Source organism: Cottoperca gobio, chromosome 10 (assembly GCF_900634415.1).
Source record: "Cottoperca gobio chromosome 10, fCotGob3.1, whole genome shotgun sequence".
NCBI lineage: Eukaryota > Metazoa > Chordata > Actinopteri > Perciformes > Bovichtidae > Cottoperca > Cottoperca gobio.
In genome coordinates, this window is record NC_041364.1 from 10,130,366 (window position 1) to 10,149,131 (window position 18,766).

The following is an 18,766-nucleotide window of genomic DNA, read 5'->3' on the forward strand; positions in this document are numbered from 1 at the left end:
GAAGATGCCCAGCGAATTAGCGCGTCTGATTCCAGATCAGAAGGGCGCATGTTCAAATCACGTCAGGGTCAATATGTCAGTTTCTAAATCACTGAAAAATGAACTATGTTCAAATGGAAGAGGATAGTATCTTTCAACAAAGGCTGGAGATTTTCTCAATTCAAGAACTGGAATATGCCCAGGGAGTTACAAAACAATGAAATGACTGGACGAGCAATTCTACTTATTTCAATCAATATAATTCATTTACTAATACCAGTATTTAGTTTGTTAGCCGATAAATTGTAGCCAAAGTATGACTCTGTGGCGCAACGGTAGCGCGTCTGACTCCAGATCAGAAGGGTGCGTGTTCAAATCACGTCAGGGTCAAAATGTCTGTTCATACAGCTCTGAACAATGAACTATGTTCAAATGGAAGAGGATAGTATCTTTCAACAAAGGCTGGAGTTTTTCTCAATTCAAGAACTGGAAGATGCCCAGCGAATTAACGCGTCTGATTCCAGATCAGAAGGGCGCATGTTCAAATCACGTCAGGGTCAAAATGTCTGTTCATACAGCTCTGAACAATGAACTATGTTCAAATGGAAGAGGATAGTATCTTTCAACAAAGGCTGGAGATTTTCTCAATTCAAGAACTGGAATATGCCCTGGGAGTTATGAAATGACTGGATGAGCAATTCTACTTATTTCAATCAATATAATTCATTTACTAATACCAGTATTTAGTTTGTTATCCGATACATTGTAGCCAAAGTATGACTCTGTGGCGCAACGGTAGCGTGTCTGACTCCAGATCAGAAGGGTGCGTGTTCAAATCACGTCAGGGTCAAAATGTCTGTTCATACAGCTCTGAACAATGAACCATGTTCAAATGGAAGTGGATAGTATCTTTCAACAAAGGCTGGAGATTTTCTCAATTCAAGAACTGGAATATGACCAGTGAGTTACATAACAATGCAATGACTGGACGAGCAATTCTACTTATTTCAATCAGTATAATTCATTTACTAATACCAGTATTTAGTTTGTTAGCCGATAAATTGTAGCCAAAGTATGACTCTGTGGCGCAAAGGTAGCCAACTGACTCCAGATCAGAAGGGTGCGTGTTCAAATCACGTCAGGGTCAAAATGTCTGTTCATACAGCTCTGAACAATGAACTATGTTCAAATGGAAGAGGATAGCATCTTTCAACAAAGGCTGGAGATTTTCTCAATTCAAGAACTGGAAGATGCCCAGCGAATTAGCGCGTCTGATTCCAGATCAGAAGGGCGCATGTTCAAATCACGTCAGGGTCAATATGTCAGTTTCTAAATCACTGAAAAATGAACTATGTTCAAATGGAAGAGGATAGTATCTTTCAACAAAGGCTGGAGATTTTCTCAATTCAAGAACTGGAATATGCCCAGGGAGTTACAAAACAATGAAATGACTGGACGAGCAATTCTACTTATTTCAATCAATATAATTCATTTACTAATACCAGTATTTAGTTTGTTAGCCGATAAATTGTAGCCAAAGTATGACTCTGTGGCGCAACGGTAGCCCGTCTGACTCCAGATCAGAAGGGTGAGTGTTCAAATCACGTCAAGGTCAAAATGTCTGTTCATACAGCTCTGAACAATGAACTATGTTCAAATGGAAGAGGATAGTATCTTTCAACAAAGGCTGGAGATTTTCTCAATTCAAGAACTGGAAGATGCCCAGCGAATTAACGCGTATGATTCCAGATCAGAAGGGCGCATGTTCAAATCACGTCAGGGTCAAAATGTCTGTTCATACAGCTCTGAACACTGAACTATGTTCAAATGGAAGAGGATAGTATCTTTCAACAAAGGCTGGAGATTTTCTCAATTCAAGAACTGGAATATGCCCAGTGAGTTACATAACAATGAAATGACTGGACGAGCAATTCTACTTATTTCAATCAATATAATTCATTTACTAATACCAGTATTTAGTTTGTTAGCCGATAAATTGTAGCCAAAGTATGACTCTGTGGCGCAACGGTAGCGCGTCTGACTCCAGATGAGAAGGGTGCGTGTTCAAATCACGTCAGGATCAAAATGTCTGTTCATACAGCTCTGAACAATGAACTATGTTCAAATGGAAGAGGATAGTATCTTTCAACAAAGGCTGGAGATTTTCTCAATTCAAGAACTGGAAGATGCCCAGCGAATTAGCGCGTCTGATTCCAGATCAGAAGGGCGCATGTTCAAATCACGTCAGGGTCAATATGTCAGTTTCTAAATCACTGAAAAATGAACTATGTTCAAATGGAAGAGGATAGTATCTTTCAACAAAGGCTGGAGATTTTCTCAATTCAAGAACTGGAATATGCCCAGTGAGTTACATAACAATGCAATGACTGAACGAGCAATTCTACTACAATCAATATAATTAATTTACTAATACCAGTATTTAGTTTGTTAGCCGATAAATTGTAGCCAAAGTATGACTCTGTGGCGCAACGGTAGTGCGTCTGACTCCAGATCAGAAGGGTGCGTGTTCAAATCACGTCAGGGTCAAAATGTCTGTTCATACAGCTCTGAACAATGAACTATGTTCAAATGGAAGAGGATAGTATCTTTCAACAAAGGCTGGAGATTTTCTCAATTCAAGAACTGGAAGATGCCCAGCGAATTAACGCGTCTGATTCCAGATCAGAAGGGCGCATGTTCAAATCACGTCAGGGTCAATATGTCAGTTTCTAAATCACTGAAAAATGAACTATGATCAAATGGAAGAGGATAGTATCTTTCAACAAAGGCTGGAGATTTTCTCAATTCAAGAACTGGAATATGCCCTGGGAGTTATGAAATGACTGGATGAGCAATTCTACTTATTTCAATCAATATAATTCATTTACTAATACCAGTATTTAGTTTGTTAGCCGATAAATTGTAGCCAGAGTATGACTCTGTGGCGCAACGGTAGTGCGTCTGACTCCAGATCAGAAGGGTGCGTGTTCAAATCACGTCAGGGTCAAAATGTCTGTTCATACAGCTCTGAACAATGAACTATGTTCAAATGGAAGAGGATAGTATCTTTCAACAAAGGCTGGAGATTTTCTCAATTCAAGAACTGGAAGATGCCCAGCGAATTAGCGCGTCTGATTCCAGATCAGAAGGGCGAATGTTCAAATCACGTCAGGGTCAATATGTCAGTTTCTAAATCACTGAAAAATGAACTATGTTCAAATGGAAGGGGATAGTATCTTTCAACAAAGGCTGGAGATTTTCTCAATTCAAGAACTGGAATATGCCCAGGGAGTTACAAAACAATGAAATGACTGGACGAGCAATTCTACTTATTTCAATCAATATAATTCATTTACTAATACCAGTATTTAGTTTGTTAGCCGATAAATTGTAGCCAAAGTATGACTCTGTGGCGCAACAGTAGCGCGTCTGACTCCAGATCAGAAGGGTGCGTGTTCAAATCACGTCAGGGTCAAAATGTCTGTTCATACAGCTCTGAACAATGAACCATGTTCAAATGGAAGAGGATAGTATCTTTCAACAAAGGCTGGAGATTTTCTCAATTCAAGAACTGGAATATGCCCAGTGAGTTACATAACAATGCAATGACTGGACGAGCAATTCTACTTATTTCAATCGGTATAATTCATTTACTAATACCAGTATTTAGTTTGTTAGCCGATAAATTGTAGCCAAAGTATGACTCTGTGGCGCAACGGTAGTGCGTCTGACTCCAGATCAGAAGGGTGCGTGTTCAAATCACTGTCAGGGTCAAAATGTCTGTTCATACAGCTCTGAACAATGAACTATGTTCAAATGGAAGAGGATAGTATCTTTCAACAAAGGCTGGAGATTTTCTCAATTCAAGAACTGGAAGATGCCCAGCGAATTAACGCGTCTGATTCCAGATCAGAAGGGCGCATGTTCAAATCACGTCAGGGTCAATATGTCAGTTTCTAAATCACTGAAAAATGAACTATGTTCAAATGGAAGAGGATAGTATCTTTCAACAAAGGCTGGAGATTTTCTCAATTCAAGAACTGGAATATGCCCTGGGAGTTATGAAATGACTGGATGAGCAATTCTACTTATTTCAATCAATATAATTCATTTACTAATACCAGTATTTAGTTTGTTAGCCGATAAATTGTAGCCAAAGTATGACTCTGTGGCGCAACGGTAGCGCGTCTGACTCCAGATCAGAAGGGTGCGTGTTCAAATCACGTCAGGGTCAAAATGTCTGTTCATACAGCTCTGAACAATGAACTATGTTCAAATGGAAGAGGATAGTATCTTTCAACAAAGGCTGGAGATTTTCTCAATTCAAGAACTGGAAGTTCAATCAATATAATTCATTTACTATACCAGTATTTAGTTTGTTAGCCGATAAATTGTAGCCAAAGTATGACTCTGTGGCGCAACGGTAGCGCGTCTGACTCCAGATCAGAAGGGTGCGTGTTCAAATCACGTCAGGGTCAAAATGTCTGTTCATACAGCTCTGAACAATGAACCATGTTCAAATGGAAGAGGATAGTATCTTTCAACAAAGGCTGGAGATTTTCTCAATTCAAGAACTGGAATATGCCCAGTGAGTTACATAACAATGCAATGACTGGACGAGCAATTCTACTTATTTCAATCAGTATAATTCATTTACTAATACCAGTATTTAGTTTGTTAGCCGATAAATTGTAGCCAAAGTATGACTCTGTGGCGCAACGGTAGCGCGTCTGACTCCAGATCAGAAGGGTGCGTGTTCAAATCACGTCAGGGTCAAAATGTCTGTTCATACAGCTCTGAACAATGAACCATGTTCAAATGGAAGAGGATAGTATCTTTCAACAAAGGCTGGAGATTTTCTCAATTCAAGAACTGGAATATGCCCAGTGAGTTACATAACAATGCAATGACTGAACGAGCAATTCTACTACAATCAATATAATTAATTTACTAATACCAGTATTTAGTTGTTAGCCGATAAATTGTAGCCAAAGTATGACTCTGTGGCGCAACGGTAGTGCGTCTGACTCCAGATCAGAAGGGTGCGTGTTCAAATCACGTCAGGGTCAAAATGTCTGTTCATACAGCTCTGAACAATGAACTATGTTCAAATGGAAGAGGATAGTATCTTTCAACAAAGGCTGGAGATTTTCTCAATTCAAGAACTGGAATATGCCCAGTGAGTTACATAACAATGCAATGACTGGACGAGCAATTCTACTTATTTCAATCAATATAATTAATTTACTAATACCAGTATTTAGTTTGTTAGCCGATAAATTGTAGCCAAAGTATGACTCTGTGGCCCAACGGTATCGTGTCTGATTCCAGATCAGAAGGGTGAGTGTTCAAATCAAGTCAGGGTCAATATGTCTGTTCCTACAGCTCTGAAACTTGAACTATTTTCAAATGGAAGAAGATAGTATCTTTCAACAATGGCTGGAGATTTTCTCAATTCAAGAACTGGAAGATGCCCAGGGAGTTAGATAACAATGAATGACTGAACTAGCAATTCTACTTGAATAATTTCTTATCATTAATTTACCAGTACGAGTATTAGCTGTTAGCCGATAAATTGTAGCCAAAGTATGACTCTGTGGTGCAAAGGTAGCGCGTCTGACTCCAGATCATAACGGTGTTTGTTCAAATCACGTCAGGGTCAAAATGTCTGTTCATACAGCTCTAAAAAATGAACTATGTTCAAATGGAAGAGGATTGTATCTTTCAACAAAGGCCGGAGATTTTCTCAATTCAAGAACTGGAATATGCCCAGGGAGTTACATAACAATGAAATGATTGGGCTAGCAATTCTACTTGAGTCTAGTCTTATCATTAATATACCAGTACGAGTATTAGTTTGTTAGCCATTAAAATGAAGCCAAAGTATGACTCTGTGGGGCAACGGTAGCGCGTCTATTACAGTTCAATATCTTACAGTGTTATCGGCTGTATGATGTATGTTATGCGTGAGTGTGACAAAGTGACAACTGAAGATTTCAATTATTAAATATGTTGTTTGGTCCAAACCATTGATCTAATTATTATTTTTAACACCATTATTATAGTATGTATTTTTTTCATTGTTATCACACTTTACACACACGTGTCATTTTAGACCCATGTGTGTAAACCTGATGTAGTAATACAAAAACTATCTTAGTTTATAAATTAAGAAAGAAAAAATGAAAATAATGATTTGTGGTCATCAAAAACAAGATATTTCATGAATACTTGGAATATGAAATGATTAAATAAATTGATTTCCAAAAATATTGTAAAGAAACACTCAGCCATGCATGAAATCACTTAGGAAATGAATCCGGGTCCGTTTGGACCCATGCTGCGCATTAGAAGGGTAGTGATACAAAAGTGATTTTTATTCAAAAAGTAAAAATTTAAATAAGAATTTGTGATGATCAAAAACAAGGTAATTGAGGAATTCCTGGAATTCTGAATGATTAAAGTAATTTATTACAAAGATATTTACAATTAAAACTCACCCGGGTCTATTTGGACCCATGTTATGCATCAAAGGGTTAACAAGATTGGGACAGAGAATATGCTACAATACACAAATATATACTCCACAATTTACTTTTGTAATGCATGCACAGTCAGTGCTTGTAGTGCCGACACAAGAAAGAAAGAAAGAAAGACAGAAGGAAGAAGAAGAAAGGAATGGAGGAAACTAAAGAAGAAAACAAGTAATTGCAAGGGAAGGAAATGGAAGGAAAAGGAAATAAAAGAAAGAAGGATTTGAAGAAACAAAAGAAGGAAGGAATGAATGAAGAAAAAAAACAAGGAAGGAAACAAAAAAAAGAAAGAAAATGAATTGAAGATACAATGAAAACATTTTTTTAACAAGGAAGGGATAAAGGAAGAAAGGACTGGAAGAAGGAGGAAAATAAGAAAGAAAGTTGTATAGGAAAAGAACAGAATACATTAATGTGAGAGAATGAGAGGGAATAAGGAAGAATTCAAGGAAATAAAAAAACAAACAAATAAAGAGACCAGTAATAAGGATATAAAAAAATAAAAAGGCAGAGACTCACTGAGCATCCTGCAGACCCCCATCACGGTCTGAAAGACAGGACTGGAGAAGCAGGCTCGGAGCCTCAGGGTAAGGCCATTGGGCAGCCCCAGTCTCAGGGGCTTGTGTTGGGGCATGAACACCAGCCGTGCGTCGGCTTGGACGCCATATTTATCCAGACTCCAAGCTGCTCGCAGCAGCCACCGCTGCTTCTGCTCCCACCACAGCGCATGGTCCGACCAATCACGCTTTATCTCTGCAGAGGACAGACACAAAACACATGTTGCTGAAGACTGAAACACAGTTAAAAGTTTCAAATTTTCTGTCTTTCATGTCTTTACCTCAAGAACTAGAAATGCTTAATTCAACTGACTTCTAGTAAAAGATAACAATATATTGTTCATTTTGTCGTTCCACTAGACTCTGTGGCGCAACGGTAGCGCGTCTGACTCCAGATCAGAAGGTTGCGTGTTCAAATCACGTCAGGGTCAATGTTTCTTCTTCTTATGCAGCATTATTTCTATGTACATAGTAATTTTGTATATGTTCCATAAAGTTACTTAAAATGTTACTATAATAATATTCTATTCTACGGACATCTTTTCTTATTGTTTTGGCTGAGTGCTTTACTTTTAATTTTACAGATGAGTAGTGCAAGGAAATTAAGCAATTACATTACAGTTACGATGTAAATTAAAGTAACACACCGTTACTTTGACTATTTGGTTACACTCTAACTACATAACTCTCAAAGTCTGTACACAATACAGCATAACACGGTTTATATCATAATATGGGCTTTCTCCTAGAACATCTTTTTTAGTGTTAATTTATGCCCGAGTCTGGCCTGAGATAGGAGATGAAATTCTCTGCAGGTAACAACTCGAGCACTGAAAACGACATTTATCAATTACTTTTGTCTCTAGAGATCTAGGAGTTAAATGGTTTTAACAGCACACATTTTAGACTGTAACACTTAACCTGGTCTGAGAAAGGAGGGGATGCACATCTCGAAATAATACATGCAATGTAACTTTACTAGAGATGAATCAAATGCGGTTATCAGCACACATGCTTAAAAGCACATCGATAAAGAACACTAAAGAGTGTCCCCTCTTTGAGAGCTTAATCAAGGAAACCTTGATCATTTCAGACCAATCGTATCAAGGACATTTTACTTCTACTGAGCCTAAGGTGAATCTAAATGTTTATAAACTATAGACTTTAGATATCAACATTGACGAATCCCTCAAAGAAGATTGTAGGCATACCGTTTGATTTTGAACCATAGTCATGCAAACATTGTCAATAATTATATTGCCTGTTTTCGCTTTTTGCTGTGTCGCGCAGACTGTGCGCGTGCCCGCAAGGTGCATGCACGTGTCCGACCACAACATCTGACATATCTCCAATTTGTCTAAAGACAGACGGAAGACTCTGTGGCGCAACGGTAGCGCGTCTGACTCCAGATCAGAAGGTTGCGTGTTCAAATCACGTCAGGGTCATTATTTCTGCTCGTGGAGATTAATAATTAATGGTGAAATAGATCATTAAACGAACCTTTTTTCAAGGTGCTATTAAAGGTCTTGATGGTCGTGTACATGTTTAAACTTTAAACCATGAACAAATTCAAATATTATATGGACAGACTAAGATAAAGCCAGCAAGAAATCTTAAAAAGGAAGCCTTATCGGGTACATTTGCTTGTCTAGTACATTTCAAAATCGGAATTTAGTTTAATAACAGGACAATAATAAAAAGACAGGATGGACAGGATGTTTGCTGTGTTAAGGCACATGCTGAAAATATATAAATGCACCCTTAAAGAAAAAATAATTAAAGCACATTCAGATCAAACGGAGGTGTGTGTTACTTAGCTGATGCGTGATTTATGATAATGCATGCAGGATGTATCATGAAATCCTGTCAAAGTGATACCTATACTCAATGTGAGAACTCTTGCATGTCCATGCAAACTATGTAACATTTTTTAGTCTGTGTATTGAGACTGAGACTGAGACTGACAAACAGACAGACAAACAGACAGTACAGTGACCCACGTGTCTTTTCCACCAGCTTCAGGATGACCCCTCCAACGTGCAGGTCAGATGCCACGCTGATGGTGACAGGTGGCGCGTCAGACCCCAGGTCCTCCACTGTGACCGACAGGTCCCACGCCGCCATACTGCGAGAAAGAGGTCTGGCATGTATAGAAGACAGAAAGGAGAATAAAACAGAGAAGACAGACATGAAAGACAGTGAAAGAATACAATTAATGATAGATTTGGTAACATGTGTCAAACTGATAACCACTTGACTCTGAAAAGCTGCTCAACAAATGCTATTTAAATGATCTATTATGTTTGACAAATGTTTGAGAAAAAGAAAATGAAAAAAACTTTTAAATAATTAGAGAGGTTACTGTTTCATTTGTGTCCGTTTTTACACCACTTTATTAAACTGCCAACACCATTTCTGCAGCTCTGACATGAAATATGTTCAGATGTATCATGATACACTCAATATATTTTCCCTCTTCATACTTTGGTAATTTTTATCTTGTGATTTTATGTTGTTATTTTGCCAAATACTGCACCTTACCTCATCTTGTTGAATGTTGCACCTCACCCCAACTCGTCTTTTTCTTGCATTTTTCTATAGATATATATTGTATAAAACATTTTGCACTATTTGTACATTTTTGTTTTGTTTTGTGAATCTTATAGTGTTTCCTACTGTGTATTGCAACTGTTGCACAACGATTTCCTTCGGGATAAATTAAGTGCAATCTATCTATCTATCTACTATCTACCTACCTACCTACCTCTCTATCTATCTATCTATCTATCTATCTATCTATCTATCTATCTATCTATCTATCTATCTATCTATCTATCTATCTATCTATCTAAATGTTATATTATGTGCTGTCATGTATGGTTGCTGGTGATGTTGTTTTGATATTCTTTTGTGCTCTCTATGCAAAGCAAATTATCCTAGGGGGCAATAAATGTTTCATTCATTCATTCCATCGAGTGTTTTAGTGATTATTATTTTAGGGACCACGAATAAAAAAACTATGCAATTTGACACATGAATAAATTGTTAAAATGCCTAAAGAAAGCATTTAAAAAGTCTCTAAACCTAGACCTGTGCATTCCAGAATAACATTACATTATAGATAATATGAAAGACAATTTCAGTTATACTACATCATTTACATCAGTGCATAAAAATGACTTACATGCGTTTATTAGGCATTTTTAATAAAACTGCATTGAACATCTGAGTAACATATGCTGTAACTGTCATAAGCGTTCAAAAAGTGTGACACAACTTGACAAATTTGATAATATTAATCCTGCCTAAAGTTTTACAGAATATTTCCAGCATTAAATGAAACAAAGAGAGGATATATGACCTGTCAATCATACTTCAGCCAATCAACTGTGAGAAAAAGACGACTTTAACTCATGGTTCAATATCACATGATACTGAGTAACACTGACACACATACACATACACACACACACACACACACACACACACACACACACACACACTGGACAGTTGAGTTAATTCTGATGACATGTCCAGTGTGATGAGTGCTTCCTGTTTCTAACTTGAACTATTCCCAGTGCCACACACACTTCCTCTTTCTGACCCGCCCAGGAGGAGATGTTCATCCAATGCCAATACAGAGACCCACTGCATGTGCATGAAAGTGTAAGCCCATCTTAAATATATAACATGTAAGTATTAGATCTACATCTTTGCCCCATGTATCTGCATAAAACACTATCATCACACACACTGGCATAACAAAGACTAGATGACCTGCTTAACTCTTTTGGAGGACTGAACTTTCTTTATCTGCAATTATCTGAATAAAAGTTCTGATCTGTGACCAGCTCATTTCTCACATTACATTTTGTTGAGTGATGTGACCTAATAAATGACCCTACATCTGTATATTTATAGAAGCCTCACATGTAGACATGCTGCCTTAACGCGCTCTCTGTTCTCATGCTTTCCCCCTTGCTCTCACAAAACACACACACACACACACACACAAACTTTGAAAAACAATACCTTCAGTCTCCTCTGTCCAAGGTTTTGAGAAATGAAAACTGGGGGGACCCTTGAGACTCTGTAAGATCTCTGAAGAAGTTTCCCAGGTTTTCTGTGAAAATGTGCAGCAGTTTCCCTCCTCTCTTGGGCAAGGCAGGTTGTCGTCTGTGTAGCTGTGTGCGCTGCTTGTGTCACTTCTGTTAAGAAAGGCTTGTTCCCTTTTTTGTCGGTTTCCGCCAGGCGGAAATAAGAAAAGTGCTCGAGTTTGACTGACAAGTAGGCTGAGTGTGAGTGATAAATATAAGAAACTGTGTGTGGTTGTGTGTGCAATGCATACAGCATATGTGGGAGGCTAGATTTGAGATACTTAATAGAGAGACAATACACATTATTGCTCTCCAGATAATGTTGATGTCATAACAGATTAATTAGCTCACTGGTTTGATTTTGGGCAAATAATTCTACCTTTAAATCAGGGGTGTCAAACTTGGGATGACTTTGCAAAGTCTAAAGATTAGTTGTTTTGATCATAAAGTAAACTACTGTTCCAGATATCTGTAACTAAATGTGTTGTGCCTTTGTAAATACACTGATCAGTAAGTTGTAACACACATGTGTAAATGATAAACTAATACTATTGTTGAAATTGCACCTTTTTTTTCTTAAGAAAGTTCAGGTTGTTCATAATGTTTTGTAAAAAGATAAAATTTGAACATTTTCAGAATGTACTTTTTTGCACTACAACGAAGGGAAACATTTGGAGTTGTCGTTATTTACAGGTTATTATGCTCTGATTTTACTGGTCCGGCCCACTTGAGATCAAATTGTGCTGTATTTAAAATGAGTTTAAAACACTGAACTAAAATGAGTTTGACACCCCTGCTTTAAATGATAATCTAACCTTCCTTGAGCTACAAACATGACACAATGTTTCTCAATTCAGTTGTACAATCTGCTATGCGGCAACAAACTGTATCTTGCCTTCAGGGTTTGTTTTTTTCTTTGGTGGGTGCTGATTGGACTAATCAGTCTGTTTGAAGAAGATATATTAAAAAACACTATACTATTCTTCAACAAAATTAAAAGAGGTGATGTGTATATGTGAAATAAAGTAGGTTACGAGCCCAGAAACCTTTGTACAATCGGTGTTGGTCTGAATTTCCTTCCCAAACGTCCTGTTTATTAGAGAGGGTTGTTTTAATTTACATTGTAATAAAAACGCCTATCTTTTAAGGTAAGTGTTTGCAAAATCTCCTTCTTACAACTATTGGGAATAGGTTACTTGCTTGTTTTGTCGGCCAGTATACTCTCATCTTGTAATTATAATATTTCTGACAGTATTAAAGGAGCTTCAATTTTTATTGAAAACATTTTTAAAATATATAAACATTTCAACATAGGTACAGAGAAACAAGAATAATAATAATAATTTAACAAAAAATAGTATTGAATTTTGGGATAAGTAAACTTCAATAATATATATTTATAATAAGAAATTAAAAGTTATTTTTCTTTAAAATAAGTCACCGTACAGTTTGACAGTTTCAGTACTTGTTTAAGTGTCTATAAATTGGAGTCTTAATATATATTTTTAATTCACATAAGAATCCATTGAAATTTGGGGTAACTACTTTTATTACTTTTGTATGTAACATTTACTATTGTGTAAAATGTTGATGTGTACCTCTTTAATATAGGAGTGTACTTCTTTATTCTTGGGGGTTTACACCTGTGTGTCAGATTTAAAATAGAGCAGCTCTGGACATATTGTAGCACACCGTTTCCATTGGTAATAATATATATATATATAATATATATATATAATAATACTAACCCTTATTGACACGTTTAAAAGTTCGTTGTTTAACCACAGCCACCCCTTGTAAATGGTACATTCCACATGTGAAAGTCCAAAACAAAAATGGTACATTTGAACTAGCCAACGTTCATCACCAGAGACCGAAAACGAAACCTAACCCCGGTGTGTGTGACACTGATCCCCGTGAAGCTGTTGTAACACGAACCGTCAGCCCTATCGGCGTCACTCAGGCATGGCACTGCAAATATCAGCTCTATTTTCATACATCAGAGCCCCGCTATGCACCGCTCTGCACCGTGTCCGTGCTGACTTCCAGGGAGCCGGTGTCAAATTCAAATACAGTGCGCCTCCTGGAAGCCCCCAGCTCGGAGGGAAGCCAGCAACAAGTCCTGCCCGCGTCCATATTAACGCTGCCCCCCGAGCTGAGAAGTTCTCAACAACGACAGCAGCTGCACTTTGGAGGTCCTGTCGGGGCAACGCTTCCTCCTCACCCCGGGGGAGGATAGCTAGGTTGGGGAAGGTAGCCCTCGGTACCGCCCTCGGAGTGAGCACAGTCGCACTGGTCCAGTCTCTCCACACCGGAACAGTTACCGCGATGGCCGCTAAAGTTAACCTGAACTCCGCTGAGGGAGACTGGAAGGAGAACAAGGGTGAGACTGTTCAACAAGGCCGAATGGATCTACTTTTGATCTTACAATAGCTACCCTGCAGCGTGCTTTGTCAACAGACGAAAGAGAAACGTGTGTGCTGTCACATGAACAAAACACATGTCCAACTGTTGAGCAGTAGTTTAGTTTATTTGCACAATAATGAAAATACAAAATAAATACAATAGGAAAATCCCCAATGATTACAGTGCAGAAGAGGAAGGAAACCTGAAATGCTTATTCAGAGTAATAATAATTTCATTATTACTCATCAAAGACGATACAAAACAAAGAAAATCTATATACACTAATCAGACAAGCAAGCATAAACGGTTAAAAAGAATGAAAGAAAGAAAAGAGAAACACAAACTTAGAATAAATTGATATCAACAGCCAACAGAAGCATCTTCCCATAAGCTTCAATATGACATTAGAAATGTATTTAACTGTGTCCTAAAAGCTGGCAAGGAAGATAAAGATTTCAGTATCATATTCAGTGAATTCCATAACTGTGGACATTATATCTTTTTAATATCTCGATATACTGAATGTCTGAAGATCAAAAAGAAATCTTTTGGAGATCTTGTATGTTTGAAAAGCATTTACCTCTAAAGACCGTAATACATACTATAAAGAGAGATGCAGATGGTACAGTTAGTGTACTATAAACTTGCAATATACTGTATATAAGAAAAACTCAATGTAAGTCAGTATAGGAATTATGTAAATACATTTGGGTTGCAACTAATGATAATTTAGAATGAATTATTTAGCCCAAAGTGATGTCTTGAACTTTTGTTAGTTGACACACAGATTAGAACAATAGATATTAATTTGAGAATGATACAAAATTAAGAAAAGCAAGCCAATTATTGAGTTTAAGAAACATAAAGTACCTTCTATGAAATTATATACACGCTTATGAAATGTTTCACGTAATATTTTGCTGTCTTCATAGAATAAATCTGTACTTCAATAACTGGAGTTTAAGTGAAAAAGCTGCACATAGACCTTTATGTACTTTCAGGTTACATAATCACGTAGTACGCCACACGCTTCATGTTTCTGTAGACATTTCACTGTTCATCAGGTGCATGAGTTATCTTGTATTATTCTTCATCAAGCTTTTCGTCAGTCTGGTTTGCCAGAAGTACCATGTTTCTCTGTCCCTTAACATAAATAAATAAATACTTAACAAAATGTTTTATATCCAGCTAACAGATTATTCGCTGTCCATCGTCTTCCTCCATTGTCTCTCTCAGACTCCTTGCTGTCTCTGTCTGTGAAGGACAGGCGTCAGCACTATAGGACGTCTGACTTTGTGCCGCTGGACGACATCTCGGTGTGGACTCCCACTGCAGGTCAGACACCCGACATCAGTCAAAGTCTCCGTCAAGTTCATTCAGGGTTGGGTTGTTATGCTTTACCGGAGAGCTGCAGCATGAAAACTTTAGTGTTATCAGATATTTTGCCACATCACATCAAGAGCATTTTCAAATTATGTGCAAATTAAAGAGTTCAAAGCATCTTGAATGCAAAATGTAATGTAAGCTTCTGACGCACACAGATCAACACTATTAAGCAAACACAAAGCTAAAGATAAACATACTGATTAGATGTAATGTAACATCATCATAAGTGTATCCCTTATTATCACACATCAGAAGCTTCAATACATATAGTCATTTATTCCAAGCAAAGTGCTTCAAACCGTCTTTATTTAGTTTCTCTGCTTCTAACACAAAAGGCTCATATGGGTTAGAATCTAACCTATTTGAAATGTGTAATTGATAGAGAAATGCAAGCAAACAATTACATTTTGACCTTCTTACACTCATTAAAGGGCTCGAGTATAAGGCCATGGTACGTTGTGTCTCAAGTTTGTTTGCCCAGTAGTCTCAATTTAAAGACTGTAAAGGCAAATGTTATGTTATGGGCGACCCCGATAAAGGCCACGAGCCAAAACGCGTTGGTCTTACAATAAAACTGTTCGATAAACTACAAGTGTTGCTGGAGTTTCATGCATCTTGGAAGTATGTGAAGTTGTGCCCCACTTTACTAAAATGTAATGGAACACTTTCAGGTGCCTACTTACTACAGATTTTATTCAACACTGGACTCAATCGTGAAATAAGGTTTTACTTTGAACTAATTCCTGCAGTTACGATTACAAATATTGATGTTAACAACATTTTCTTCGAAAAAAGGTAATAACCGAATCTTAGTGTCTCTTCAAATGTCACTTTCTGCCTCTCCGTCCCTCCAACACATTTATTGCCATCCACTTTCTTTTCACCACCAGATGCCCTCAGACCTTTTCATTTGTTTATTTCTTTGTGTGGCTCTGGACCATGATCACATAGTATGGAGCACAGATAGAACCTCAAATAATAACAAAGCTCTAGTTTAAATTCTACATAAATATCGCATGACGTCATACTTCTTAGCTCACTTTGCCTCTTTTGCATGAACTGATGTTTCAGCCTCAGTTCTCCTGTCGCCTCTCCTACATCCAGCCACTCCCTCCTGTCCTGCAATAACCTCTTTCCCTGCAGTCCATAGACTGTATTAAATGCTTCAGTCCCAGACAGTTACCTGACCTTCCACGCCCACCTGCTCATCAGCCCTGCAGATATTTCACTAGCTCTTTCCCACTCACTCCCTGTCAGATTGTCAAAGTTGTGTGTTTTGTACGTTTGCTTTCAAGCCACCAGAAACTAAACCTTACCGTGACTTTAACCCTGTACCTGAACCTGCCTGTATACTGTAATACCTTCATTGTGGCATTAAATCATTGAGCGGTACCGTCTGTGTTCGTCATCTGCATTCTGGTCCTATCCCTGTTGCCTCGCACTCTACAACCGTGACATCAAAACAGTGAACAAAGATATATAGTTTTGTACCTGAATCTATAAAATGGGCGTTGAAATCTATTTGAAATGTCGAGCAGTTTATTCAGCATGAAGTCTGTTCACTGTAAATTAGAATAGAATACAGCAGCAGTGCACAATACTTCTATTTATCATAGTATTGCTATTCAAACTGCGGTGTTGACTGATATTTGGACATAACATGTTCACTTCATGTTCACTTTGATAAGGAATCATAAAAACATACACATATCCTCTTCTATAATTTAACCCTAAAACTTGAGATATCACTAATTAAAGAATGTTAAGTGTTTTAAATGTTAAGTAAAGCAGCAAACCACCAAGGCATATTCCTTGTTCAGTTTTATCCGATAAATAAAACTGATCCTGAGACTGAACTGTATGTGTGTATGTCTCATTATCAGGCGCTTCTGAAAAGACTCTCTACCCGAGGAATGAAAAGTTGGACCAGAAGATTTCCCTCTACAGCGGTGACATCACCAAGCTGGAGATAGACGCTATTGTTAATGCAGGTATGTGTGTGGAAATGTATATATTATTATTTTTTGGATCAGTGTGCAGATTAGCAGTCCAACATTGTCCCCAATGATCTACTTTTTCACACATGATGAATTTTTTTTAAAAACAAGATAAAAAAGCAATTTAATCTTCTCTATTTGCAACAAAAGTAATAATAAAAAATAAACACATACACAAGAAAAATATAAGGAAGAATGCCAACCATTCAGGCAATATGAAAGGATTATAGATTAAAGAAAATGGCGCTAAACTGAGCGCAGCCCCGAGTTTGTTTGTGCATCAATGTGAATGCACTGTATATACATTTAGCACAAAACAACAGTGAGGGCGGCTTGTGTTCATTATGGATATGATGTTATCTCAGCGTGTGGGAGGGACAGCTAGCGGCTTTTATGTGGTTACCAACTAGTTTGTACTGTGATGTTCTCTTTAAAGTCATGTACATACAGGACACAGGAAAACATGAACAACAAAAAGGTTTCGAATCGAAAGGATTGCTGACCGACTCCCTGGAAACTTCAAAAGGAAGCAAATCAACCTAAAAGCAGAGCTCGTGTTTATTTGAAGTCTCTTTACTGAACAGATTATGGATACGTTGCTTTGAAATGTAACTGGTGTTCAACTCGTGTGACGCTCAAAGGCCTGTATCAACTCCTTAGATTTAATCTAGTGATAGCTGCTGTTTGGAAAGCAGAAGTCAGTGAACAAAGTTTATTTTACTTTTATTTGAGTATCACATCAGTCATAGTTTACAATACTATATAATATGAACAGTTTGGATTAAACAAACTGCATGTATACACAATGGGTGTGCTTTGTTTTAGTTTTATTAATGGTCCCTGCTAACCAGACTCATTGTTTATTGTCCTGTTTACGTACTATCCCCTAGGCATTTGTTTTGGGTACACTACATCTATTATAGCTACCAGGCAAAACTCAATTTTCTTTGCTCTAACCCGTTTCAACTGCTGCAATTTAAGATTATTTTCATTATCAGTTAATCTGTTGATTATTTTTTTGACTAATCATGAAATAAAGGTCCATCGCTAGCTTTAAAAGCCCAAAGTTACGTTAATAAATGTCGTATTCTGTTCAACTGACCCACAAATTAGTGTTTGCCATTTTCACTTTGTATATACAATTTATAATATATAGTTAATTAGTGATCAAAATTGCTGCCAAATAATTTTCTGTTTGATATATTGACTAATTGTCTCAGCAACACATAAATACAAATTAAAGAATTGAGTTCAAAATAGGGAAAAATATCTTAATACTGAAATGTAATTATTTGCAATAAAATACTGACAGGTTCTAAAATGAATTAAACAAACTTAGTAATAGTAGCTGTCATAATTGAGCTGAATAACAATAGAAAGCTGATGCTAATTCTAGTAAAAATACTGTATTGATCTAACCTAAAGAAATTTCACTAAATGAGTCGTATGATCTATATAATAAAATAAAAAAACTGGTGTAGTCGATGCTTACGTAACACACTTCCTCCCAGAAGTTGTTGTTTTCCGGCCCTTAAGGTAGGATTAGATCCAGTGACCATTAGATGGAGCCAAAAGCCAATTAATTCACTGAAGACCTTTTCCCACAAGGCTGTTGGGGCATTTGGGGGAAATGTAATCGGTGTCTTGGCACAGATGGTGCATCGGGGAAGATTGAGGAAGGCCAGCATGCCTAAATGATGCTTGATGATGAGGCTTTAGCAGAAAATGATAGATCTTCATTGGCAGCTGACTGTCAGCAGGTGTGCGCTGTGCCAGCATCCAGTGAATATGTTGAACTTTCACTCTCATTT

The 18,766-nt window shown here is 37.4% G+C and overlaps 2 protein-coding genes and 11 non-coding genes across 17 annotated transcripts in view; 12 read left to right on the plus strand and 1 right to left on the minus strand.

Annotated features, from left to right (window-relative positions):
* The first annotated feature begins 297 nt into the window (after nucleotides 1-297).
* Nucleotides 298-369, plus strand: trnaw-cca (transfer RNA tryptophan (anticodon CCA)). The gene has a single exon. It is a non-coding gene; the product is annotated as a tRNA-Trp (tRNA).
* Nucleotides 370-757: 388 nt separating this feature from the next.
* Nucleotides 758-829, plus strand: trnaw-cca (transfer RNA tryptophan (anticodon CCA)). The gene has a single exon. It is a non-coding gene; the product is annotated as a tRNA-Trp (tRNA).
* A 1,625-nt stretch (nucleotides 830-2,454) lies between these two features.
* trnaw-cca (transfer RNA tryptophan (anticodon CCA)) lies at nucleotides 2,455-2,526 on the plus strand. The gene has a single exon. It is a non-coding gene; the product is annotated as a tRNA-Trp (tRNA).
* Nucleotides 2,527-2,914: 388 nt separating this feature from the next.
* On the plus strand, nucleotides 2,915-2,986 carry trnaw-cca (transfer RNA tryptophan (anticodon CCA)). The gene has a single exon. It is a non-coding gene; the product is annotated as a tRNA-Trp (tRNA).
* Nucleotides 2,987-3,382: 396 nt separating this feature from the next.
* Nucleotides 3,383-3,454, plus strand: trnaw-cca (transfer RNA tryptophan (anticodon CCA)). Its single transcript has one exon. It is a non-coding gene; the product is annotated as a tRNA-Trp (tRNA).
* Nucleotides 3,455-4,141: 687 nt separating this feature from the next.
* On the plus strand, nucleotides 4,142-4,213 carry trnaw-cca (transfer RNA tryptophan (anticodon CCA)). Its single transcript has one exon. It is a non-coding gene; the product is annotated as a tRNA-Trp (tRNA).
* Nucleotides 4,214-4,385: 172 nt separating this feature from the next.
* On the plus strand, nucleotides 4,386-4,457 carry trnaw-cca (transfer RNA tryptophan (anticodon CCA)). The gene has a single exon. It is a non-coding gene; the product is annotated as a tRNA-Trp (tRNA).
* A 226-nt stretch (nucleotides 4,458-4,683) lies between these two features.
* trnaw-cca (transfer RNA tryptophan (anticodon CCA)) lies at nucleotides 4,684-4,755 on the plus strand. The gene has a single exon. It is a non-coding gene; the product is annotated as a tRNA-Trp (tRNA).
* A 221-nt stretch (nucleotides 4,756-4,976) lies between these two features.
* trnaw-cca (transfer RNA tryptophan (anticodon CCA)) lies at nucleotides 4,977-5,048 on the plus strand. Its single transcript has one exon. It is a non-coding gene; the product is annotated as a tRNA-Trp (tRNA).
* Nucleotides 5,049-6,893: 1,845 nt separating this feature from the next.
* Nucleotides 6,894-11,266, minus strand: LOC115014289 (fermitin family homolog 3-like). Its single transcript, XM_029441013.1, has 3 exons — nucleotides 11,102-11,266; nucleotides 9,070-9,209; nucleotides 6,894-7,265 (listed from the first exon to the last, which is right to left on the minus strand). The coding sequence occupies exons 2-3, from the start codon at nucleotides 9,191-9,193 to the stop codon at nucleotides 6,922-6,924; spliced, it is 468 nt and encodes a 155-aa protein (XP_029296873.1). The 5' UTR covers nucleotides 9,194-9,209; nucleotides 11,102-11,266; the 3' UTR covers nucleotides 6,894-6,921.
* trnaw-cca (transfer RNA tryptophan (anticodon CCA)) lies at nucleotides 7,429-7,500 on the plus strand. The gene has a single exon. It is a non-coding gene; the product is annotated as a tRNA-Trp (tRNA).
* Nucleotides 8,443-8,514, plus strand: trnaw-cca (transfer RNA tryptophan (anticodon CCA)). The gene has a single exon. It is a non-coding gene; the product is annotated as a tRNA-Trp (tRNA).
* A 1,714-nt stretch (nucleotides 11,267-12,980) lies between the features above and the next one.
* Nucleotides 12,981-18,766, plus strand: part of macrod1 (mono-ADP ribosylhydrolase 1) — a 106,023-nt gene continuing 100,237 nt past the window's right edge. For 2 of the 5 annotated variants that reach the window (XR_003832940.1, XM_029441863.1), the window contains exons 1-3: nucleotides 12,981-13,549; nucleotides 14,809-14,907; nucleotides 16,842-16,949. Coding sequence is in view for 4 of the 5 variants with exons in the window: in XM_029441863.1 (XP_029297723.1) it covers nucleotides 13,132-13,549; nucleotides 14,809-14,907; nucleotides 16,842-16,949 (625 nt within the window). In the remaining variant the exon portion in view is untranslated. The remainder of the gene's footprint in view (nucleotides 13,550-14,808; nucleotides 14,908-16,841; nucleotides 16,950-18,766) is intronic. The other 3 variants (XM_029441862.1, XM_029441864.1, XM_029441861.1) reach the window with 2 other exon arrangements.

What these genes read in the sequence shown, in the direction of transcription:
- LOC115014289 (XM_029441013.1), bottom strand. Translation starts at nt 9,193, where the DNA reads ATGGCGGCGTGGGACCTGTCGGTCACAGTGGAGGACCTGGGGTCTGAC. An exon ending in GAAGCTGGTGGAAAAGACAC is followed by an intron (nt 7,266 to 9,069) that starts GTGGGTCACTGT and finishes TGTCCTCTGCAG; the next exon opens with AGATAAAGCGTGATTGGTCG.